This window comes from Hyla sarda, chromosome 11 (genome assembly GCF_029499605.1).
Source record: "Hyla sarda isolate aHylSar1 chromosome 11, aHylSar1.hap1, whole genome shotgun sequence".
NCBI classification, from domain to species: domain Eukaryota; kingdom Metazoa; phylum Chordata; class Amphibia; order Anura; family Hylidae; genus Hyla; species Hyla sarda.
The window spans coordinates 96,369,622-96,396,049 of NC_079199.1; the positions used below are offsets into that span (position 1 = coordinate 96,369,622).

Below are 26,428 nucleotides of genomic sequence, written 5' to 3' on the forward strand. Positions count from 1 at the left end.
TTTAGTATTGCAGTCAATGGTGACGGAAGTAATCTCCCTTAGCCTCCCTTTATATCCGTTATTGCTACTGAGCATGCTCAGAAAAATTGAATGGAAATGAATAAATAATAGCGGACATTAATGGTGATAAATAACGGATAATAACGGTTGTTAGCGACCCATTTTTGATATTTAATTTTAACAAACATCTTTTAATATAATGGACTGTTGACTTCCGTTAACATCAGTGTCAGATCCGTTACATATCAGAACGGATTTGCGTAATACTAATGTGAACATAGCCTAAAGGAGTATTCCAATTTAAAATGATGTATCCCCTATCCAGAGGGGAATCCACATACGTGCTGCCGCTGCATTTATTCTCTATGGGAGCTGTCGGAGAGACTCGAGTGCTGTACTCCTTAGGCATTAGATGGAGAGGTTGGGCGGGCAGTATATAGTGTGTACCCTGGCACTGTATACACTGCTGGGCGGGAAGTATATAGTGTGTATCCTGTATATAGTGTGTACCCTGTATATAGTGTGTTCCCTGTATATAGTGTGTTCCCTGGCACTGTATACACTGCTGGGTGGGAAGTATATAGTGTGTATCCTGTATATAGTGTGTACCCTGTATATAGTGTGTTCCCTGGCACTGTATACACTGCTGGGTGGGCAGTATGTGGGCAGTATATACATTGCTGGGCGGGCAGTATATACACAGCAGGGCGGGCAGTAAATACATTGCTGGGCAGGCAGTATGTGGGCAGTATATACATTGCAGGGCAGCCAGTATATACATTGCAGGGCGGGCAGTATATACATTGCAGGGCGGGCAGTATGTGGGAAGTATATACACTGCAGGGCGGCCGTATGTGGCAGTATATACACTGCAGGGCGGGCAGTATGTGGGCAGTATATACACTGCAGGGCGGGCAGTATGTGGGCAGTATATACACTGCAGGGCGGGCAGTATGTGGCAGTATATACACTGCTGGGCGGGCAGTATGTGGCAGTATATAAACTGCTGGGCGGGCAGTATATACTGTATACACTGCAGGGCGGGCAGTATGTGGCAGTATATACATTGTTGGGCGGGCAGTATGTGGGCAGTATATACATTGCTGGGCGGGCAGTACATACATTGCTGGGCGGGCAGTATGTGGCAGTATATACACTGCAGGGCGGGCAGTATGTGGGCAGTATATACACTGCTGGGCGGGCAGTATGTGGGCACTGTATACACTGCAGGGCAGGCAGTATATACACTGCAGGGCGGGCAGTATGTGGGCACTGTATACACTGCAGGGCGGGCAGTATGTGGGCAGTATATACACTGCAGGGCGGGCAGTATGTGGCAGTATATACACTGCTGGGCGGGCAGTATGTGGCAGTATATAAACTGCTGGGCGGGCAGTATATACTGTATACACTGCAGGGCGGGCAGTATGTGGCAGTATATACATTGTTGGGCGGGCAGTATGTGAGCAGTATATACATTGCAGGGCGGGCAGCATATACACAGCAGGGCGGGCAGTATGTGGCAGTATATATACATTGCTGGGCGGGCAGTATGTGGCAGTATATACACTGCAGGGTGGGCAGTATGTGGGCACTGTATACACTGCAGGGCGGGCAGTATGTGGGCACTGTATACACTGCTGGGCGGGCAGTATGTGGGCACTGTATACACTGCAGGGCGGGCAGTATGTGGACACTATACATTGCAGGGCGGGCAGTATGTGGGCACTGTATACATTGCAGGGCGGGCAGTATGTGGCAGTATATACACTGCAGGGCGGGCAGTATGTGGACACTATACATTGCAGGGCGGGCAGTATGTGGGCACTGTATACATTGCATGGCGGGCAGTATGTGGCAGTATATACACTGCAGGGCGGGCAGTATGTGGGCAGTATATACACTGCAGGGCGGGCAGTATATACACTGCAGGGCGGGCAGTATGTGGGCACTGTATACACTGCTGGGCGGGCAGTATGTGGGCACTGTATACATTGCAGGGCGGGCAGTATGTGGGCACTGTATACATTGCAGGGCGGGCAATATATACACTGCAGGGCCGGCAGTATATACACTGCAGGGCGGGCAGTATATACACTGCAGGGCTGGCAGTATGTGGGCAGTATATACACTGCAGGGCGGGCAGTATGTAGCAGTATATACACTGCAGGGCGGGCAGTATGTGGCAGTATATACACTGCAGGGAGGGCAGTAAGTGGCAGTATATACACTGCTTGGTGGGCACTATGTGGCAGTATATACATTGCAGGGCGGGCAGTATGTGGCAGTATATACACTGCAGGGCGGGCAGTATGTGGCAGTATATACACTGCAGGGCGGGCAGTATGTGGGCACTGTATACACTGCAGGGCGGGCAGTATGTGGGCAGTATATACATTGCAGGGCGGGCAGTATATACATTGCAGGGCGGGCAGTATGTGGGCAGTATATACACTGCAGGGCGGGCAGTATGTGGGCACTGTATACATTGCAGGGCAGGCAGTATATACACTGCAGGGCGGGCAGTATATACACTGCAGGGCGGGCAGTATGTGGCTGTATATACACTGCAGGGCGGGCAGTATGTGGGCAGTATATACACTGCAGGGCGGGCAGTATGTGGGCACTGTATACATTGCAGGGCAGGCAGTATATACATTGCAGGGTGGGCAGTATGTGGGCAGTATATACACTGCAGGGCGGGCAGTATGTGGCAATATATACATTGCAGGGCGGGCAGTATGTAGGCACTGTATACACTGCAGGGCGGGCAGTATGTGGGCAGTATATACACTGCAGGGCGGGCAGTATGTGGGCAGTATATACACTGCAGGGCGAGCAGTATATACACTGCAGGGCGGGCAGTATGTGGGAAGTATATACACTGCTGGGCGGGCAGTATGTGGCAGTATATACACTGCAGGGCGGGCAGTTTGTGGGCAGTATATACACTGCAGGGCGGGCAGTATATACACTGCAGGGCGGACAGTATGTGGGCACTGTATACACTGCAGGGCGGGCAGTATGTGGGCACTGTATACATTGCAGGGCGGGCAGTATATACACTGCAGGGCGGGCAGTTTGTGGGCACTGTATACATTGCAGGGTGGGCAGTATATACACTGCAGGACGGGCAGTATATACACTGCAGGGCGGGCAGTATGTGGGCACTGTATACATTGCAGGGCGGGCAGTATATACATTCCAGGGCGGGCAGTATGTGGGCAGTATATACACTGCAGGGCGGGCAGTATGTGGCAGTATATACATTGCAGGGCGGGCAGTATGTGGGTACTGTATACACTGCAGGGCGGGCAGTATGTGGGCACTGTATACACTGCAGGGCGGGCAGTATGTGGGCAGTATATACACTGCAGGGCGGGCAGTATGTGGCAGTATATACATTGCAGGGCGGGCAGTATGTGGGTACTGTATAGACTGCTGGGCGGGCAGTATGTGGGCACTGTATACACTGCAGGGCGGGCAGTATGTGGGCACTGTATACACTGCAGGGCGGGCAGTATGTGGGCAGTATATACACTGCAGGGCGGGCAGTATGTGGGCAGTATATACACTGCAGGGCGGGCAGTATGTGGGCAGTATATACACTGCTGGGCGGGCAGTATGTGGGCAATATATACACTGCAGGGCGGGCAGTATGTGGGCAGTATATACACTGCAGGGAGGGCAGTATGTGGCTGTATATACACTGCAGGGCGGGCAGTATGTGGGCACTGTATACACTGCAGGGCGGGCAGTATGTGGGCACTGTATACATTGCAGGGCGGGCAGTATGTGGGCACTGTATACACTGCAGGGCGGGCAGTATGTGGGCAGTGTATACACTGCAGGGCGGGCAGTATGTGGGCAGTATATACACTGCTGGACGGGCAGTATATACACTGCAGGGCGGGCAGTATGTGGGCAGTATATACACTGCAGGGCGGGCAGTATGTGGGCAGTATATACACTGCAGGGCGGGCAGTATGTGGCAGTATATACACTGCAGGGCGGGCAGTATGTGGCTGTATATACACTGCAGGGCGGGCAGTATGTGGGCAGTATATACACTGCAGGGCGGGCAGTATGTGGGCACTGTATACACTGCAGGGCGGGCAGTATGTGGGCACTGTATACACTGCAGGGCGGGCAGTATGTGGGCACTGTATACACTGCAGGGCAGGCAGTATGTGGCAGTATATACACTGCAGGGCGGGCAGTATGTGGGCAGTATATACACTGCAGGGCGGGCAGTATGTGGGCACTGTATACACTGCAGGGCCGGCAGTATGTGGGCACTGTATACACTGCAGGGCAGGCAGTATGTGGGCACTGTATACACTGCAGGGCAGGCAGTATGTGGCAGTATATACACTGCAGGGCGGGCAGTATGTGGGCACTGTATACACTGCAGGGCGGGCAGTATGTGGGCACTGTATACACTGCAGGGCAGGCAGTATGTGGCAGTATATACTCTGCAGGGCGGGCAGTATGTGGGCAGTATATACACTGCAGGGCGGGCAGTATGTGGGCACTGTATACACTGCAGGGCAGGCAGTATGTGGCAGTATATACTCTGCAGGGCGGGCAGTATGTGGCAGTATATACACTGCAGGGCGGGCAGTATGTGGGCACTGTATACACTGCAGGGCGGGCAGTATGTGGGCACTGTATACACTGCAGGGCGGGCAGTATGTGGCAGTATATACACTGCAGGGCGGGCAGTATGTGGGCAGTATATACACTGCAGGGCGGGCAGTATATACACTGCAGGGCGGGCAGTATGTGGCAGTATATACACTGCAGGGCGGGCAGTATGTGGGCAGTATATACACTGCAGGGCGGGCAGTATGTGGGCAGTATATACACTGCAGGGTGGGCAGTATGTGGCAGTATATACACTGCAGGGCGGGCAGTATGTGGGCAGTATATACACTGCAGGGCGGGCAGTATGTGGCAGTATATACACTGCAGGGTGGGCAGTATATACACTGCAGGGCGGGCAGTATGTGGCAGTATATACACTGCAGGGCGGGCAGTATGTGGCAGTATATACACTGCAGGGCGGGCAGTATGTGGGCAGTATATACACTGCAGGGCGGGCAGTATGTGGCAGTATATACACTGCAGGGTGGGCAGTATATACACTGCAGGGCGGGCAGTATGTGGCAGTATATACACTGCAGGGCGGGCAGTATGTGGCAGTATATACACTGCAGGGCGGACAGTATGTGGCAGTATATACACTGCAGGGTGGGCAGTATGTGGCAGTATATACACTGCAGGGCGGGCAGTATGTGGCAGTATATACACTGCAGGGTGGGCAGTATATACACTGCAGGGCGGGCAGTATGTGGCAGTATATACACTGCAGGGCGGGCAGTATGTGGCAGTATATACACTGCAGGGCGGGCAGTATGTGGCAGTATATACACTGCAGGGCGGGCAGTATGTGGCAGTATATACACTGCAGGGCGGGCAGTATGTGGCAGTATATACACTGCAGGGCGGGCAGTATGTGGCAGTATATACACTGCAGGGCGGGCAGTATGTGGCACTATATACACTGCAGGGCGGGCAGTATGTGGCAGTATATACACTGCAGGGCGGGCAGTATGTGGCAGTATATACACTGCAGGGCGGGCAGTATGTGGCACTATATACATTGCAGGGCCGGCAGTATGTGGCAGTATATATACACTGCAGGGCGGGCAGTATGTGGCAGTATATACACTGCAGGGCGGGCAGTATGTGGCTGTATATACACTGCAGGGCGGGCAGTATGTGGCAGTATATACACTGCAGGGCGGGCAGTATGTGGCTGTATATACACTGCAGGGCGGGCAGTATGTGGCTGTATATACACTGCAGGGCGGGCAGTATGTGGCAGTATATACACTGCAGGGCGGGCAGTATGTGGCAGTATATACACTGCAGGGCGGGCAGTATGTGGCACTATATACATTGCAGGGCGGGCAGTATGTGGCAGTATATACACTGCAGGGCGGGCAGTATGTGGCAGTATATACACTGCAGGGCGGGCAGTATGTGGCACTATATACACTGCAGGGCGGGCAGTATGTGGCAGTATATACACTGCAGGGCGGGCAGTATGTGGCAGTATATACACTGCAGGGCGGGCAGTATGTGGCAGTATATACACTGCAGGGCGGGCAGTATGTGGCATTATATACACTGCAGGGCGGGCAGTATGTGGCTGTATATACACTGCAGGGCGGGCAGTATGTGGCAGTATATACACTGCAGGGCGGGCAGTATGTGGCACTATATACATTGCAGGGCGGGCAGTATGTGGCACTATATACATTGCAGGGCGGACAGTATGTGGCAGTATATACACTGCAGGGCGGGCAGTATGTGGCAGTATATACACTGCAGGGCGGGCAGTATGTGGCAGTATATACACTGCAGGGCGGGCAGTATGTGGCACTATATACATTGCAGGGCGGGCAGTATGTGGCAGTATATACACTGCAGGGCGGGCAGTATGTGGCAGTATATACACTGCAGGGCGGGCAGTATGTGGCACTATATACATTGCAGGGCGGGCAGTATGTGGCACTATATACATTGCAGGGCGGGCAGTATGTGGCACTATATACATTGCAGGGCGGGCAGTATGTGGCAGTATATACACTGCAGGGCGGGCAGTATGTGGCAGTATATACACTGCAGGGCGGGCAGTATGTGGCAGTATATACACTGCAGGGCGGGCAGTATGTGGCAGTATATACACTGCAGGGCGGGCAGTATGTGGCTGTATATACACTGCAGGGCGGGCAGTATGTGGCAGTATATACACTGCAGGGCGGGCAGTATGTGGCTGTATATACACTGCAGGGCGGGCAGTATGTGGCAGTATATACACTGCAGGGCGGGCAGTATGTGGCTGTATATACACTGCAGGGCGGGCAGTATGTGGCTGTATATACATTGCAGGGCGGGCAGTATGTGGCTGTATATACACTGCAGGGCGGGCAGTATGTGGCTGTATATACATTGCAGGGCGGGCAGTATGTGGCAGTATATACACTGCAGGGCGGGCAGTATGTGGCAGTATATACACTGCAGGGCGGGCAGTATGTGGCACTATATACATTGCAGGGCGGGCAGTATGTGGCACTATATACACTGCAGGGCGGGCAGTATGTGGCAGTATATACACTGCAGGGCGGGCAGTATGTGGCAGTATATACACTGCAGGGCGGGCAGTATGTGGCAGTATATACACTGCAGGGCGGGCAGTATGTGGCAGTATATACACTGCAGGGCGGGCAGTATGTGGCTGTATATACACTGCAGGGCGGGCAGTATGTGGCAGTATATACACTGCAGGGCGGGCAGTATGTGGCAGTATATGTAGTCAGTGACTGCTTCCTCTCGGCCTCCTCCTCCCCCTGCTCTGTTGCTGCTTCTCCTCTTCTTCCTCCGAGCACATTGCCATCAGGAGGGAAGGCACTGCCCCTTTAAATGCATCCTTCTCCCCTCCCCCTCCTCCTCCTCCTCGGCTGATCGATCCTCCATTTTCCCCCCCAAAAAATAAGCCGCCTGGATCCCACCTGGAGAAGAGGGAGGCGGATTTCTGACTATTTATCGCACTGATCCCGCTCTGGAGCCGAAGCCTGGAGGCGAGGAGAGGGGGAGCCCGGCCTTGGATTATCCCGTCTCGGAGGGTGGTGGTGGGGGGGAGTCCTCCTGCTCCCTCCCTGCCGCCGCCTGCTGATAGATATGGCTGCGAACATGTACAGGGTCGGAGGTAAGAGCTGTGGAAGCCGCATTGTGTGAGCGCGGGCCTGCGGGGAGCCGTGCAGGAGAAGGGCGCGCTATTCTCTGCTGCCCCTGCTGGAAGCGATCAGAGCTGAGGGAGGCACGGCTGCTGCGGAACCTCTTCTCCCTGGTCACGTGCTGTTTTTTTTATACATGGGGTCGGTGCCCGGGATACACTTGGGGCCGGAGGCCTAGAGATGGACTGGCGCAGAGATGTCGCAGCTCCGTCCCCTTTGTGTCTGGTCTGACAGCTCGTGCGGTACCGCTGCGGGGGAGGAGACGGCAGCAAATTGGGAAATGTTCTTGTGCGGTTTTTTTCCCTTCCTGAGAGGGCGGTAATATCGGGGGGTGAGGGAAAGGTAAAGAGGCTGCAGACAACATGGCGGGGGAGGGGGGAAAGTGTGACACAATGGAGGCAGGAAGAGGCGGCCAGTACTGCAAGATGGTGGCATGAGGGGGTACACACCAGTGCCATGGGGCACAAAGGCTTCCTCATTCATTTGGTTGTGTTTACACTTTTGCGCTATTTCATGACAGAAAGTCAATGACCCCCCCCCCCCCCCCCCGCCAATATCCCATTAATATCAATAGGGATCTGTCCAGTATGACGGTGAACAGAACCGTAGACCGTTCCCACGCAGGTAACGCGGATTCGTGTTTGCGTCTGTACGAGGGTAACTTAAACACTTGAGGGCCATGGCGAAGGGGACCTCACTGGGGCACAAAGGGTTCCTCATGGTTGCGTTTTGGGGCTATTCCACCAAAAATACGGGACAGAAACCAAAAGACCCAACTCCCCCCACCTATTAATATCCGTAGGGTTCTATCAGGTGACCGTTGGTGTGCGACAGAAATGTAAGCGCAAGTGTGAACTGAGCCATAGACCGCTTTATCACACGTAACGGGGACTCGTGTTTCCTTCTGTATGAAGAATATGTTGAACATGCGCGAACCTCACGGTCTAGGGCAAAAAAGGGATCCTCCATTATGGATGTGTTCTGGCGCTGTTTTACCAGAAAACTGAAACCGTGACAAAAAGTTTCCAAACCCTCCCCCCATTAGTATCAATAGGGTTCTGTCATGTGCGCAATGTAAAGGTATGTGTGGAACATAACCGTAGACCGTTCTCAACGTGGACTCCTGTTTGCGTCTGTATGAGGGTAACTAGAATGTATTCGTGCCAAGGGGGGAACCTCACTGGGGCACAAAGGGTTCTCCCTGGCTGTGTTCTGGCGCTATTTGGCCAAAAAAAAAAGACAAAAACCTCATAGATGCCCTCCTATTAATACCAGTAGGGTTCTGTCAGGTGGCCATTGGCATGCGTCAGGTAGGTAGAGGCAAAAGTGAACAGAGCCGCAGACCGCTTTCACACACACGTAACGCGGACACACGTTTCCTTCTGTATGAAGTTCATGTTGAACATGCGAGAACCTCACTGTCTGGGGCTCAAAGGGTTCCCCATAAGGGTTGTGTTCTGGCGCTAGTTTACCAGAAAACCAAAACCGTGACAGTCTTTAACACCCCCCCATTATTATCAATAGGGTTCTGTCATGTGCGCAATGTAAACGTAAGTCTGAACAGAACCATAGACCGTTGTCGCACACGCGTGTAATGCTCGTGTTTGCACTACAGTATGTTGAACACATGAGGGGGGGGGGCTTACTGTCCAGGGCACAAAGGGTTCCACATGGTTGCGTTCTGGTGCTATGTTGCCAAAACAAAATAACAGAAACTCCTAGACCCCCAATTAATATCTGTAGGGTACGGTCAGTACTATGGCCATCGGGTTGTGACCGAGAGTAAACGCAAGTGTGAACTGAGCTCTAGACCATCTTCGCAAACTTGTCCGTATTTGGTTGGAAAATTTGCGTCCAAAAGCCGCATACAGTCACAAAATGACCCGACCGCAAGTCTTGTATTGAATGCTTTACGGCGCTGTTCCGGCAGTGTGATGGCGGTTGTCTGTTTCTAAAATTCTCCCCCACTAGGGGCATAACTTGGTGTGAATGGGGCCTAATAGGGATGCAAACGTGTCGGCGTTACGTATGTATGTGTGTATACCACCGGCTGCATACAGGCGTGTTTTTAATATTTTTTAATTTTTTTCTCTTCCTTTTTATGGAGTGTATTAGTCGTTTTTCTTTGCGTTCCAGATTCATGTCTCTGCATATAGTTTTCCTGTGTTGTTACCTGTCAAATCCCGCATAAAATGGCCGTATTATGTACGGCTTATGCCAAAGTATGAGTTAACGGTACAATGTTTTACGGTTGAACTTAAGGCGGTCCGCTGGTGAAAAATTTAAGTCAACTGGTGCCACAAAGTTACAGATTTGTAAATTACTTCTACGTAAAAATCTTAATCCTTCCAGTACTCATCAGCTGCTGTATGCTCCACAGGAAATTGTGGTGTTCTGTCCAGAGCAGGATAGGTTTTCTATGGGGATTTGCTCCTGCTCTGGACAGTTTCTGACATGGGCAGAGGTGTCAGCAGAGAGCACTGTGGTCAGACAGAAAAGTACACAACTTCCTATGGATCATACAGCAGCTGATAAGTACTGAAAGGATTAAGATTTTTTAATAGAAGTAATTTACAAATCTGTTTAACTTTCTGGAGCCAGTTGATTCATTAAAAAAAAAAATTGCTTTCCACCTTTTAATGGGAAGGAAAACGGTACGGTCACCATTGAGCGGATCTTGTAGTACAGAATGTGGTTATATGGCGGGAGTCGGTCATGTGATGTGAAGATCGCCCACACGGCATCTAGTGATTGTCGACGTAGAGGCGTTGCGGCACAGCTGTCTTTAAAAAAAAAAAAAAAAAAAAAAATTTGCTGAGCTTTTTGATGGTAGAGAAGGGTTTTATTGAAAGTTTTGTGCTGCTGCGACCTGTCTGCAATCGGTTTAACTCGCAAATGTCTTATAGTCGGTCACATTGCCCCAACTTTTTTGGAGTCCTGTAACCTGTTTGTTGTCAAGTTGCTTTAGTTGTAACCCCAATCACTTATGGCTACACAGAGTTGAATGAAAGTTTCCTTTCCCAATGTGAACTCGTGTAAAGACTTCTGAAGTGGTTTGTGTAACAGTTCTAATGTTACATTGTTTTTTTTTTTTTCGTGACCTAGATAGATCTCCTTAGGCCTCGTTCACTTTGCTGCGACGGACTCCGCTATTCAGTTTCGTAGGCAATGGGGTCAGAAGGACGGAAGTTTTTTATTTTTATTTTTTCCTCCGTAAAATTCCCGGGTCACCAATGGACCCCATGCAAGTGAATGGGATCCGTCATGACCCGGTAATACAAGTTTGCATCCGACCCATTTCGGGGTCCTATCGGACCCCGAAATGGGTCGGATGCAAACAGGTACTACCTTAGCAGGTTGATGCAAACGGACGTGTGAACCTAGTCTTAGCTGTAAGATGCGCTTTTGTACTGACAGTATTGTCCCCTAAAGCAACTTATCCCAGCGGTCAGACACCCCTCGCCTTATCCTGTGGGGACCCGGAAAGTGGGATCAGGCATATAGGATGACAAATCTCATCCTTTGTTCTTGGGAAGATAAGGCATGGTTCACATGTTTTGACTCCATTTCTGACAGTAATTACGGAGTCGGATAGTCTGTTGCACAATAGACAGAAACTGGTCCTACGGATCCCATTGACTTTAAAGGGGTGGTCCAGTAAAACACAACTTAAAAAGAAATCCAGAATAGGAAAATTATCATCCATACTGCCAGCAGTAAAAAGAATAAACCAGGTACATACCTTCCTTCACGCCTCCGGTAACCCGCTCTGGTCTCTGCCGTGATCCTCTTCCTGGTTGCTGGTGGTCCGCGAGTCATACTGCATACTGAGCAGCAGTGGGACATTTTCTGCCCCGGCAGCAGGTGCCGATGTAGTGAAGAATTGTGTGTCTTGAAGTGTTCTCACACTGCCGTTCAGCCTATCGCCGGCTGGTGATTGGCTGAGTGCAGTATGACTCGCGGACCACCGATAACCAGGAAGAGGATCGCGGCGGAGGCCAAAGCCGGTTACCGGAGGCACTGGGGGAGCGAAGGAAGGTATGTACCTACTTATTATTTTTTTTTATACTGCCGGCAGTATGGAAGATGATTTTCCTATTCCGGAGTTCTCCTTTAATCACCTATGTACAGGATAGGAGATAAGTGTCTGATCGCGGTGATGCCTATTGCTGGAACCCCCTTTGATCTCCAGAATGGGACCCTGCTCTCTGAGAAGCATGTGCTACAATTGGCATGACCTCTAACTGCTATGGCAGTCCCGGAGATGCCGGAGTACAGTACTCCGTTTTTTTGGCACCCCCCCCCCCCCATAGAGAGAGAATGGAGTATGTGCCGTCTACAGCATGCTCCTCTGAGAGCAGGGTCTATTCAGAGATTGCAGGGGGTCCCAGCACTTGGACCCCCCCCCCCCGGTGATCAAACGCTTAAAAGCGTACTCCAGTGGAAAACCAATTTTTTTTTTCCATAGCAGCTGGTTTCAGAAAGTTATACAGATTTGTAAACTACTTCTATTTAAAAATCTTAATCCTTCCAGCACTTAGCAGCTGCTGTATACTACAGAGGAAGTTCTTTTCTTTTTGAATTTATTTTCTGTCTGACCACAGTGCTCTCTGCTGACACCTCTGTCCAGAGCAGGAGGAAATCCCCATAGCAAACCTCTCCTGCTCTGGACAGAGGTGTCAGCAGAGAGCACTGTGGTCTGACTGGAAAGAACTACACAACTTCCTATGAAGCATACAGCAGCTAAGTACTGGAAGGATTAAGGTTTTTTTCATAGATGTAATTTACAAACCTGTTTTAACTTTCTGGCACCAGTTGTTTTTGAAGGGGAAAAAAAAGTTCAGTAAGATCCAGCACTCAATTTGCTAAATTTTTAAAGAATTCGGTTAAAATTCTGATGTGTGAATGGGACAGCTGAATCCCATTTAAACCAAAATTTGGATGACCTTTCCACAGAATTCTTCTTCTGCAGGATTCTGCACAGAAATTTTGCTGCGTGAACATCCACACTCTGGCGGTAGCATAAGACGGAGTCTATAACTCACACAAGAGGCTCAGGTAGTGCAGCTCATCCAGTATGGCACATCAATGCGAGCTGTGGCAAGAAGGTTTGCTGTGTCTGTCAGCGTAGTGTCAAGAGCATGGAGGCGCTACCAGGAGACAGGCCAGTACATCAGGAGACCATAGGAGGGGAACAACCCAGCAACAGGACCACTACCTCTGCCTTTGTGCAAGGAGGAGCAGGAGGAGCACTGCCAGAGCTCTGCAAAATGACCTCCAGCAGGCCACAAATGTGCATGTGTCCACTGAAATGGTCAGAAACAGACTCCATGAGAGTGGTATGAGGGCCCGACGTCCACAGGTGGGGGTTGTGCTTACAGCCCAACACCGTGCAGGACGTTTGGCATTTGCCAGAAAACAACAAAATTGGCGAATTCACCACTGGCGCCCTGTGCTCTTCACAATGAAAGCAGGTTCACACTGAGACTCCGTGGAGAACGTTCTGCTGCCTGCAACATCCTCCAGCATGACCGGTTTGGTAGTGGGTCAGTAATGGTGTGGGATGGCATTTCTTTGGGGGTCCGCACAGCCCTCCATGTGCTTGCCAGAGGTAGCCTGACTGCCATTAGGTACTGAGATGAGATCCTCAGAACCCTTGTGAGACCATATGCTGGTGCGGTTGGCCCTGGGTTCCTCCTAATGCAAGACAATGCTAGATCTCATGTGGCTGGAGTGTGTCAGCAGTTCCTGCAAGAGGAAGGCATTGATTCTATGGACTGGCCGCCCGTTCCCCAGACCTGAATCCGATTGAGCACATCTGGGACATCATGTTGCACTACAGACTGTCCAGGAGTTGGCGGATGCTTTAGTCCAGGTCTGGGAGGACATCCCTCAGGAGACCATCCTCCACCTCATCAGGAGCATGCCCAGGCATTGTAGGGGGGTCATACGGGCACGTGGAGGCCACACACACTACTGAGCATCATTTTGACTTGTTTTAAGGATATTACATAAAGTTGGATCAGCCTGTAGTGTTGTTTTTTTTTTTTTTTTTTTGAGCAGTATAGATTAGCTCTTAGATCTTTCAATTTTATAACTTCAAGAAGAGATAGGAGCCTAATATAAATACACTGCTCAAAAAAATAAAGTGAACACTAAGATAACACGTCCTAGATCTGAATGAATGAACTAATCGTATGAAATACTTTCGTCTTTACATAGTTGAATTCGCTGACAACAAAATCGCCCAAAAATTATCAATGGAAATCAAATTTATCAACCCCTGGAGGTCTGGATATGGAGTCACACTCAAAATCACAGTGGAAAACCCCACTACAGGCTGATCCAACTTTATGTAATGTCCTTAAAACAAGTCCCAATGAGGCTCAGTAGTGTGTGTGGCCTCCACGTGCCCGTATGACCTCCCTACAACGCCTGGGCATGCTCCTGATGAGGTGGAGGATGGTCTCCTGAGGGATGTCCTCCCAGACCTTGACTAAAGCATCTGAGACATGATGTCCCAGATGTGCTCATTCGGATTCAGGTTTGGGGAACTGGCGGACCAGTCCATAGCATCAATGACTTCCTCTTGCAGGAACTGCTGACACACTCCAGCCACATGAGATCTAGCACTGTCTTCCATTAGGAAGAACCCAGGGCCAACCGCACCAACATATGGTCTCGCAAGGGGTCTGGGGATCTCGGTAGCTAATGGCAGTCAGGCTACCTCTGGCAAGCACATGGAGGGCTGTGCGGCCACCCAGAGAAATGCCACCCCACACCATTACTGACCCACCTCCAAACCGGTCATGCTGAAGGAAGTTGCAGTCAGCAGAACATTCTCCGCGGCGTCTCCAGACTGTCACGTCTGTCACATGGTCAGTGTGAACCTGCTTTTACCTGCGAAGAGCACAGGGTGCCATTGACGATTTTGCCAATCTTGGTGTTCCTTGGCAAATGGCAATCATCCTGCATGGTGTTGGGCTGGAAGTTGGGCCCTTATACCGCCCTCATGGAGTCTGTTTCTGACCGTTTGAGTGGACACATGCACATTTGTGGCCTGCTGGAGGTCATTTTGCAGGACTCTGGCAGTGCTCCTCCTTACACAGAGGTGGAGGTAGTGGTCCTGCTGCTGGGTTGTTGCCATCCTACGGCCTCCTCCACGTCTCCTGATGTATGGGCCTGTCTCCTGGTAAGCGCCTCAATTCTCTGGACACTACGCTGACAGACACAGCAAACCTTCTTGGCACAGCTCGCATTGTGTGCCATCCTGGATGAGCTGCACTACCTGAGCCACTTGTGTGGGTTGTAGACTCCGTCTCCTGCTACCACTAGAGTGAAGGCACCGCCAGCATTCAAAAGTGACCAAAACATCAGCCAGGAAGCATAGGAACTAAGTGGTCTGTGGACACCACCTGCAGAACCACTCCTTTATTGGGTGTATTGCTAATTGCCTATAATTTCCACCTGTTGTCTGTTCCATTTGCACAACAGCATGTGAAATTGATTGTCAATCAGTGTTCTTCCTGAGTGGACAGTGGGATTTCACAGAAGTGTCATTGACTTGGAGTTACATTGTGTTGTTTAAGTGTTCCCTTTATTTTTTTTGGAGCAGTGTAGATTGCTGGACCTCCGGATTGTTGGGTTAGGGCTTGAAGTTGATCTCCTTTCAATTATAGTTAAATAGACCTTTTAGAATAGGAAGTAGAGTTGGGGGGGGGGGGGGGGGAAGCGAACTGTATAATATTAGGTTTCTCCATATATAATAGTTCACCCGTACCTCTGATGGTCCTGATTAGAGATGAGCGAACTTGCAGTAAATTCGATTCGTCATGAACTTCTCGGCTCGGCAGTTGATGACTTTTCCTGCATAAATTAGTTCAGCTTTCAGGTGCTCCGGTGGGCTGGAAAAGGTGGATACAGTCCTAGGAAAGAGTCTCCTAGGTTAGTTTAACCACACGGTCGATGGCATACATGTAGAGAAATACCAAAGTCCAAAATTGCTAATTTTTGCTCACTTCATATACCATACATTTTTTTTAATTATTTTTTTTTATTAAAAGCAATAAGGTCCCATCAAAATAAAAATGCCAAAAGGAAACTAAAGATCATGGAGCAAAAAAATTAGCCCTCCATATGTGGAAAAATTAAAGTTATAGGGGTCAGAAGATGACACTTTTAAACGTACTAATTTTGGTGCATTTAATAATAAAATTAAAACCTATATAAATTGGGTATCCTTGTAACCATATGGACCTGCAGAATAAGGAGAAGGTGTCATTTTTACTGAAAGGTGCACTGCGTAGAAACGGAAGCCCCCAAAAGTTACAAAATTATAATTTTATTTATTTTTTTTTTACCCCACAAATGTGTTTTTTTTTTTTTCTGCAGACTTTGCAATGACATCACCACTTATTTTATACCAAAGTACAATTGGTGGCACAAAAAAACAAGCCCTTATTTGGGTCTGTAGGTACAAAATTGGAAGCGTTATGATTTTTAGAAGGGGAGGAGGAAAAAACTAAAGTGCAAAACGAAAATTGACTGGGTCCTTAAGAGGTTTAAAAATCTTAATCCTTTCAGTACTTATCAGCTGCTGTATGCTCCAGTCGAAGTTTTGTAGATCATTAGTCTGACCACAGTGCTCTCTGCTGACACCTCTGGCCATGTCAGGAATTGTCCAGAGTAGGAGCAAATCCTCATAGCAAACCTCTCCTACTCTGCACAGTTCCTGACATGGACAGAGGGGTCAGCAGAGAGCACTGTGGTCAGACTGGAAAGAACTACACAACTTCCTCTGGAGCATACAGTAGCTTTATACTGAAAGGATTAAGATTTTTAAATAGAAGTAATTTACAAATCTGTTTAACTTTCTGACACTATTTGATTTAGAAATGTTTTTTTCTCCCCCTCTGGAGTACTCCTTTAAGCAGATATTCTGCTGCTGCGACAGTCATTGGAGGTACACTTTAAGACTCTCTGTGATTCTTCCCAAACTGAGAGTAAGGGAATTGTCTGCCTTCATCAGTAGATCTAGAACCCTGCAAAAATGTGGAAACTCAGCAGAAGTTAGAAATGGATATTTCTTTGTTTAAAAATGAGGGAATGCAGAACAGATACATGTGATTTTTGAACAGTCCCAAAAGCTTTAAAGGGGTACTTTTAAATCAACTGGTGGCAGAAAGTTAAACAGATTTGTAAATTACTTCTATTAAAAAAATCTTAATCCTTCCTGTACTTATTAGCTGCTGAATACTACAGAGGAAATTCTTTTCTTTTTGGAATGCTCTCTGATGACATCACGAGCTCAGTTCTCTCTGCTGACGTTATTATAATAATAACAACGCTTTATTTATTGTTGTCCTTAGTAGGATTAGAACCCTAGTCCCCAGCACTGCAAGGCAGCAGTGCTAACCACTGAGCCCCCATGCTGCCCTTAGCATACATCTGCTATGCATGGTTGCTAAAATGGACAGAGATGTCAGCAGAGAGCACTGTGCTCGTGATGTCATCAGTGTGCCAAAAAGAAAGGAATTTCCTCTGTAGTATTCAGCATCTAATAAGTACTGGAATGATTAATATTTTTTAATAGAAGTAATTTACAAATATGTTTAACTTTCTGCCACCAGTTGATTTAAAAGAAAAAAGGTTTTCACCGGAGTACCCCTTTAACGACGCAGGACGTATATTTACGTCCTGTGCCGGCTCCCGCGATATGAAGCGGGATCGCGCCGCGATCCCGCATCATATCGCGTGGGTCCCGGCGCTAATCAACGGCCGGGACCCGCGGCTAATAGCACACATCGCCGATCGCGGCGATGTGCGGTATTAACCCTTTAGAAGCGGCGGTCAAAGCTGACCGCCGCTTCTAAAGTGAAACTGAAAGTATCCCGGCTGCTCAGTCGGGCTGTTCGGGACTGCCGCGGTGAAATCGCGGCGTCCCGAACAGCTGATCGGACACCGGGAGGGCTCTTACCTGCCTCCTCGGTGTCCGATCGACGAATGACTGCTCCGTGCCTGAGATCCAGGCAGGAGCAGTCAAGCGTCGATAATGCTGATCACAGGCGTGTTAATACACGCCAGTGATCAGGATGAAAGATCAGTGTGTGCAGTGTTATAGGTCCCTATGGGACCTATAACACTGCAAAAAAAAAGTTAAAAAAAAGTGTTAATAAAGGTCATTTAACCCCTTCCCTAATAAAAGTTTGAATCACCCCCCTTTTCCCATAAGAAAAATAAAACAGTGTAAAAAAAAATTAAAATAAACATATGTGGTATCGCCGCGTGCGTAAATGTCCGAACTATAAAAATATATAATTAATTAAGCCGTACGGTCAATGGCGTACGCGCAAAAAAATTCCAAAGTCCAAAAAAGCGTATTTTGGTAACTTTTTATAACATTAAAAAATGAATAAAAAGTGATCAAAAAGTCAGATCAAAACAAAAATCATACCAATAAAAACTTCAGATCACGGCGCAAAAAATGAGTCCTCATACCGCCCCGTACGTGGAAAAATAAAAAAGTTATAGGGGTCAGAAGATGACATTTTTAAACGTATAAATTTTCCTGCATGTAGTTATGATTTTTTCCAGAAGTGCGACAAAATCAAACCTATATAAGTAGGGTATCATTTTAATCGTATGGACCTACAGAATAATGATAAGGTGTCATTTTTACCGAAATATGCACTGCGTAGAAACGGAAGCCCCCAAAAGTTACAAAATGGCGTTTTTTTTTCGATTTTGTCGCACAATTATTTTTTTTTCCGTTTCGCCGTGCATTTTTGGGTAAAATGACTGTCACTGCAAAGTAGAATTGGCGACGCAAAAAATAAGCCATAATATGGATTTTTATGTGGAAAATTGAAAGGGTTATGATTTTTTAAAGGTAAGGAGGAAAAAACGAAAGTGCAAAAACGGAAAAACCCTGAGTCCTTAAGGGGTTAAAGGGGTACTCCGGTGCTTCAGCGTTGTGAACGCTTTTGTTCAGAACGCTCAGAGCCTGGGGCAGAGAGTGTGATGTTACGGCAACGCCCCTCATGTCACATCACGTCCTCTCCATTCATGTCTGACATGCCCCCTCCCATAGACGTGAATGGAAGGGGCGAGATGTGACGTCAGAAGGGGGTGTGACCATGATGTCACGACCACTGCCGCAGGAACCTAGTGTTTGTTTAGACAGTCAGGTGCTGCGAGAGATCATGACATCTTATCCCCTATCATTTGAATAGGGGATAAGATGTCTAGCAGCAGAGTACCCCTTTAAGGGAATCTGTCAGCATTAATTCATGTTCCAATCTGCTGACTGTTAGGACAAGGAGAGACCTGGTACCTGTCATATATCTGTCTATATAATGTAGAAAAATGCTTATTATTCTCTGGTGCCAAGAGGCGTTACCAAACCCCTGAATTGTTGAGGGCTGTAATACCTGCTGGCTGCAAGAAAGGATTAAGATTTTTTTTTTTTATAGAAGTAATTTACAAATCTGTTTAACTTTCTGGCATCAGTTAATAATAATAAAAAAAAATAAATTCACTGGAGTACCCCTTTAACACAATTAAAATGATGTCCATGCTTACATTTCTATTATTGTTCTACTTTGAAAACTTCCCAAGCTAAAGTAAGCTTAAAATTGCTCTGTTCTGACTCCCATATCTTGTTCTTCCGTATACAGGGCTGTATAAGAGCTCATTTTGTGCGCCGTGATGTGACCAATAATCAACAGTTTTATAACTTGTTATTTTTTTGCACTTACACTGGGATTGTTAGTGTTAGATTTTCATATTTCAACAGTTCTGCACGCAGCAATACCAAATTAATTAAATTTTTTTTTTTACATTTTATTTGTAAAAAGGGGAAGGAGGGTGATGTAAAAAATTTTTTTTATTTTGAGGAACTCTCATTTTTTTTTTTTTTTTTCATTCTGTTAATTGCTATTTCTGTTCAGTGCTATGCATTGGCTATATAAGACCATACAAGAATATCCCTGGTGCAGTTGAGTGGTCCGTTAAGTCTCTCAAAGCATCCCCCTAGTCCTTTAGATGCTCAGTATTGATCATGGCATCTAAAGAGTTAATGGTGGACATTAGTGTGATCGCTGATGTCCTCCATTAATAGTGGGCCCCTGGCTGCTGATAGTAGCCGGGATCCATTGTCTATAAAGCGAGCGCAGCCCAATTCATTGTCTGGATGAGTTTGTATGTGTATGTCCTGGTGCACAAAGTACCAAGCAGCCAGGGCGTACAGGTATGTCGTGCCGCCTCTAGGAGTTAAGTGGTTACTCCACTGTTCAATGTTTGGAGCTGGCACCGGGAGCTCTTGATGTCATAGCCCGCCCCCTCATGATGTCACGCCCCACCCCCTCAATGCGTCTATGGAATTGGGCGTGACAGCAATATATCGTTTTTCAGACAGAATCGGGATATATCGTATCGCCATACATGTATCGTATCGCCAGATTCTTGCCTATTCACACCCCTACTTCTGAATGCTGGCCAGTGGAGTACCCCTTTTTTAAGGGTTTGGATACTGGGTATTAGGGATCGACTGATTATCGGTTTGGCCGATATTCACGATTTTGGACGTTATCAGCAATTACCTTGCCGATAATGCCCCCCCCACCAGACCGCACCGCACGCCGCCGCTGCCCCATTGCCTCCCCCATCCCCGGTTTTATAATTACCTGTTCCCGGGGTCTGTGGCCCGCGCTACTTCTGGCTACTGCTGCTGCGTCCTGCGTTACGCTGTGCGCTGCACTGCGCAGCGCAATGACTAGTGACGTCCTCACACGATGTCACAGTCAGTGCGCACAGTGACAGCGCAGGACGGGAGCCAGAAGTAGTGTGGACCCCGGGAACAGGTAATTATTAAACCGGGGATGGGGGAGGCAATGGGTCAGCTGCGGTGGGGGAGGCAATGGGGCAGCGGAAGTGGGGGTAGCGTGCGGTTGTGGTTGGGAGTACCCTCGGACAAGCAAGGGGAGAGAAGCAGGTGGCGGCAGCGGTTTCTGACACAGCAAAAGCTGCTGCAGTTCATTGATTTAAAGTGCCGGCTTTAAATCTATGATCTGCAGCGGCTTCTTCGGGGGGCGGTGGAGAAATAACCGACTTATACCAGAATATCGGTATAAGCTATCGGCCTGAAAGGTCACAGATTATCGGTATCGGCCCTAAACAAAAAATTGATATCGGTCGATCCCTACTGGGTATAATGGGAGAACCTTCTGTAGAGGCTTTCCTGGGATCAGATCCCATTCCTGTCGGTAAACCTATGGGTCCTGTTGAGTCGTACTGCAGCCACTGTATATACCTATAAAGCCATTGATCAATCCAGCTCCTAGTATCTTCAGTAACATGAAGCCCTGCCCGATGTGATTTAGGGGGTTTCTATGCTGTATGTGACCATCCGCATGGTAATTCCTGCCCATTGTTTGCTGCTCACAATGAGGGACATTTATCAATGTTCGCTTATGTATTCTTTTTTTTTAGTAATTTTTTCCTTACTTTTTTTTTGCTTATGTGTGACGTATTTATCAACTGGTCTCAGCCTGTTGATAATTTTCTTTCACGTAAGCAATTTTTCCTTTTTTACTTTGGTAGTAGCTTTTTCTGCTCCATGTTTGAGCTGGAGTAAATTTAGTCAATTTTTAACGCTGTTGCGACTTTTTTTTGCGCAGTTGCGACTGTCGCAGTTAATAAATACCTGACTACCCGTAGTCCATTTTAAAATTATTACTACATAGTAAATTTTAGGAAAACTTGCTTTTCTCGCTTTCCAGTCAAAATGTCGCACGAAAAATCGTGTAGTCGCAGTTGTGACAATTTTGCGACAATTATAGTAAAGAAAACCTGACTAAACCCGTTGATAAATGTCCATAAATGTCGTCACCTGCAGCTCCAGTACACGAATGCTTCTGTATAGTGAGAAATAGTGTGCATAGTATATCTCTAGAATATCCTGCATAAAGTATTTCATAGTGTTGTCCCATCATATGTATAAGCATCACCGGTTTAAAGTGTATCCTCAAATTATTCCCCCCCCCCCCCCTTATGAAAAATGACTATAGCGAAACGCGCTGTGCACAAGTCATTTTCCAATATCACTTCTATTTTTGAATTTAGCACCTCAATAGCTTTCCGGGTGCGTCAGAAAAACCATGTTAGGCTGGGTTCACACCACGTTTTTGCAATACAGATCCCATATCCGATTTTTGATAAACTGATTCCTCAAAACCGGACTAAACTGTATCAAAACGTGTGTACAAATTTTAATCCGACCTACGATGGCCCCGACTTACGATCATTTCAACATACGATGGGCTCTTAGAGTCCATCGCATGTTGAAGGCAGCATCAACATACGATGCTTTTGTATGTCGGGGCCATCGTATAAATGGCTATCCGGCAGCGCAGACTACTTCAGCTGCCACCGGATAGCCATTTACGGTGCCCCGTGTGGTCCGCTGACGATCACTTACCTGTCCTCGGGGCAGGTAACCCACCCTTACAGAAATGCCCGGTTTAGTATCTAAAGAACGTCAAACAGTGGGGGAGATTGTCCATAGCAACTAATCAGATTACCTCTTTCATTTTTCAGAGGACTTTTTAAAAACTAAAGAAGCAATCTGGTTGCTTTGGCCATCTGGTCATCTTTTCCTCTGCACAAGTTTTGATAAATTACCCCCCCAATGAACCCAACTAACACTCTTCCTGCTTCAAAGGATGTCTACTCAGGGACCACGTTACACATTCGGTGGACATAGTTAATTTCCCTATTGAAGCTGTCTCATTGAAATGAATTGGAAAGGGGTCGGGGCATGCTCGGTGACCTTTTCAGAAGTCATTTTAAAGGGAGTGAGTGGCTGATCTGTGAGCAACAGCTGTTGGTTGTGCATCTGTTACCTCTATACTGGTATTTCCTTTCACTGTTCTTCAGTCTGTGATAAGGAGACTGCTGGAAAATGATCTGTACAGAACGGAAAGTGTCATCTTAGTTTTTGAAGTGACCAAAAATGCGCAGTTTTTTTATAAATTTTTTTTTACACATGTAGGTCATTGACCGACTGATTTAACTAACCTTATTTTAATAGTTTGGACATTTACGCACGCGGTGGTACCACATAATTGTTTTTTTTTTTTTTTTTTTTTTTTTATTACATTCTTTTATTTGAAAAATGGGAAGGTGTTTAAACTTTGGCTCAGCTTTGGTTCAGTTTTGAGCAGTGTTGTTGGTGCTTTGCTTCTTTAGCCTGCCATGGCTGGTCAGAGCTTCAGAGGACCGATTGGACAGTGAGGAGCGGGTAAGGGCCCCCTCGCTGTCCACGCTGACTGGCACTTGCAATTTCACAGCGGATGTCCCAATCAGCTGCCCTGAGCTAACTGGCACCGTTAACGCATAAAACCATGGTAACCCTTGGTCTTTAAAGGCGTACTCCACTGGCCAGCGTTCAGAACATTTAGTTCCGAACACTGTGTGTGCCCTACGGGGATCTGTCAAGCCCCCTTGTGATGTCACAAGGGGGGGGGGGTGGCTGATCACGCAGCGCACACACAGCGTTTGGAACTAAATGTTCCAAACGCAGGCCAGTGGAGTACTCCTTTTAAGTACCAGGACGCAAGGGCATACCTGTATTCCCTTCGTCCTTAAGGGGTTAAACCACATTCTTGCAGTGTATGGTCTGAACACTAACAGGCTGATTTTCTCCCCCACCACTTTAACCTCTGCAGCAATGCTAGCAGCAGTCATACGTCTATTTCCCAAAGACAACCTCTGGATATGACACTGAGCATGTACATTCAACTTCTTTGGTTGACCATAGTGAGGCCTGTTCTGAGTGGAACCTGTCCTGTTGAACCTCTGTATGGTGTTGCCCATAATTTGGCATATTGCAATCTCGCATGTTGTATTTTCTATTTAAAGCGGTAAGGGTTCGGCACATATTCAAACTTCTGGCGGTATCCCCCAGAGAGAGAGAGTGTTTGTCATTGGGGTGACACTAATGTACGTGACAAATTGCTATAAGCATTAATTTGGAATTATTTGTGCTCCACGGAAGGTTTTCTCTGCTGTTTGAACAGTCCCTAAGGTCTAAGTGGAGTCCGCATGAAATTTCTGTAGTGTGAATGGGGCCAAAGATTACTGAAATAGAAAGTCCTATCTGCCTTGATGATGCAATTATAACATTGGATCACAGTCACTCTACTTTAAATAAAGGTTTACCCACCATTTCCCAAAATTTGTCCCAATGCTGGTGAGCCCAACAATGTTCAGAATCCCTATTAAGAATAGATGGAGAATACGGAGTATTCATTCAGGGATAGGATTTCCCTTCCTTCTTGTCACTGGTGCAGGTTCCAGACCCACAAAACCAGCTTATGCCCTGTGCAATATATAGTGAATATGTGTTTTTTTTTTTTATTTATTTATTTTTTTTTTATTAATTTTTTTTTTTTTGGAAATACCCCTCCTGCGCTGTCCCCACATCGGGGAGCTAGTCATATGGGACCCGCGAGCGCTTTTCTGCCCCCCCCCCCCCTTTACCACCCCCAATTAATAGCCCAGCACTGCCCTGTCCCCATCAGGGTTCTACTCGCATATGTCACCCGCAAGCGCTGCCCTCCTCGTCCTCCTGTTTGTTGCGGCCGCCAGCGCTGATGCTCTATACCAGTGGTCTTCAACCTCCAGATGTTGCAAAACTACAACTCCCAGCATGCCCGGACAGCCGTTGGCTGTCCGGGCATGCTGGGAGTTGTAGTTTTGCAACATCTGGAGGTCCGCAGGTTGAAGACCACTGCTATATACTGTATCCCTATGCCCGGGCTGCAAAAGGTAAACAAAATAAACTTTAACTCCCCTTCCCCGTCGGTCCGGACCTGCTTCCTAGGGAATGGAACGTCGGAAAGCCGTCAGCCTATCACCGGCCACAGCGATGTTCCGCCTCGGCCGGTGATAGATTGAGCCCACTGTCATGTAAGGGTAGGTTCACACCATGTTTTTGCAATACAGTTTATTTATTTATTTATTTTATTTTTAATCAGGTTTTTGATTTAACCCCTTAAGGACTCAGGGTTTTTCCATTTTTGCACTTTCGTTTTTTCCTCCTTACCTTTTAAAAATCATAACCCTTTCAATTTTCCACCTAAAAATCCATATTATGGCTTATTTTTTGCGTCGCCAATTCTACTTTGCAGTGACATTAGTCATTTTACCCAAAAATGCACGGCGAAACGGGAAAAAAAATCATTGTGCGACAAAATCGAAAAAAAACGCCATTTTGTAACTTTTGGGGGCTTTCGTTTCTACGCAGTGCATATTTCGGTAAAAATGACACCTTAACATTATTCTAATAACCAAAAAAGAGGGGCACAAAATACTGACCTATGGTCCAACCTTGTCTCTGGCATACAGAGAAAAACAAATAATACCCAAGAAAATTACACAGAGACATAAAATAGTGAAAAAGTATATATAGTCTTTATTAGTAGTGACTGATTTTAAAAACAGAATTTAAAAGGAACGACAGTGGACAGACTACTGAGGCGTCTGGATGAGGGAGAGAAACAAAACTGGGCTACAGAACATCAATAAGAAATGGGAGATAATAAAGTGACCCCCATCCGGGTGTATATACATGTAAAAGGTATAGGCTGTACAAAAATATACTAGCAATTAAATACCAACATATGTAAACATATACACTCAGAATGGCTATATAGATGCAAATCCCGTATTGCACAATGCCCAGAGACAAAAAGTTTTTTGTGACCGCACCATGGAGTAAGAAAATGAATAAAGTATGCAATTATGAGAGTGATAAGCGGGTGAAAGGATAGAGAGTCCCAGGAACCGGGATAAAAACATACAACAATGTTCAACAATCACCGGAATCCTGGAAAATATGACTCAAGTATAAATCACCCATCTCACATCACAAGAGCATACAGCGGACATCTTACCCTAAAACAGAACGCCACCCCTACAACGTTGTTTCGCAACAAGCTTCCTCAGGGAGTTATTCTGTAGGTCCATATGGTTAAAATGATCCCCTACTTATATATAGGTTGGATATTGTCGCACTTCTGGAAAAAATCATAACTGCATGCAGGAAAATTTATACGTTTAAAAATGTCATCTTCTGACCCCTATAACTTTTTATTTTTCCACATATGGGGTGGTATGAGGACTCATTTTTTGCGCCGTGATCTGAAGTTTTTATCGGTATGATTTTTGTTTTGATCGGACTTTTTGATCACTTTTTATTCATTTTTTAATGGTATAAAAAGTGACCATAATACGCTTTTTTGGACTTTGGAATTTTTTTGCGCGTACGCCATTGACCGTACGGCTTAATTAATGATATATTTTTATAGTTCGGACATTTACGCACGCGGCGATACCACATATGTTTATTTTTTATTTTTTTTACACTTTTATTTTTTTTATGGGAAAAGGGGGGTGATTCAAACTTTTATTAGGGAAGGGGTTAAATGACCTTTATTAACACTTTTTTTTACACTTTTTTTGCAGTGTTATAGGTCCAATAGGAACCTATAACACTGCACACACTGATCTCCTATGCTGATCACTGGCGTGCATTAACACGCCTGTGATCAGCATTATCGGCG

At 47.1% G+C, this 26,428-nt stretch overlaps 1 protein-coding gene across 7 annotated transcripts in view; it reads left to right on the plus strand.

The window, feature by feature from the left end:
- The first annotated feature begins 7,446 nt into the window (after window positions 1-7,446).
- Window positions 7,447-26,428, plus strand: part of MTA1 (metastasis associated 1) — a 156,626-nt gene continuing 137,644 nt past the window's right edge. For 2 of the 7 annotated variants that reach the window (XM_056545497.1, XM_056545501.1), the window contains exon 1: window positions 7,450-7,777. In XM_056545497.1, the coding sequence (XP_056401472.1) occupies window positions 7,750-7,777 (28 nt within the window). In that variant the 5' untranslated portion in view covers window positions 7,450-7,749. Of the gene's footprint in view, window positions 7,778-8,023; window positions 8,148-26,428 lie in introns of those variants that run through there. The other 5 variants (XM_056545498.1, XM_056545503.1, XM_056545504.1 and 2 more) reach the window with 4 other exon arrangements.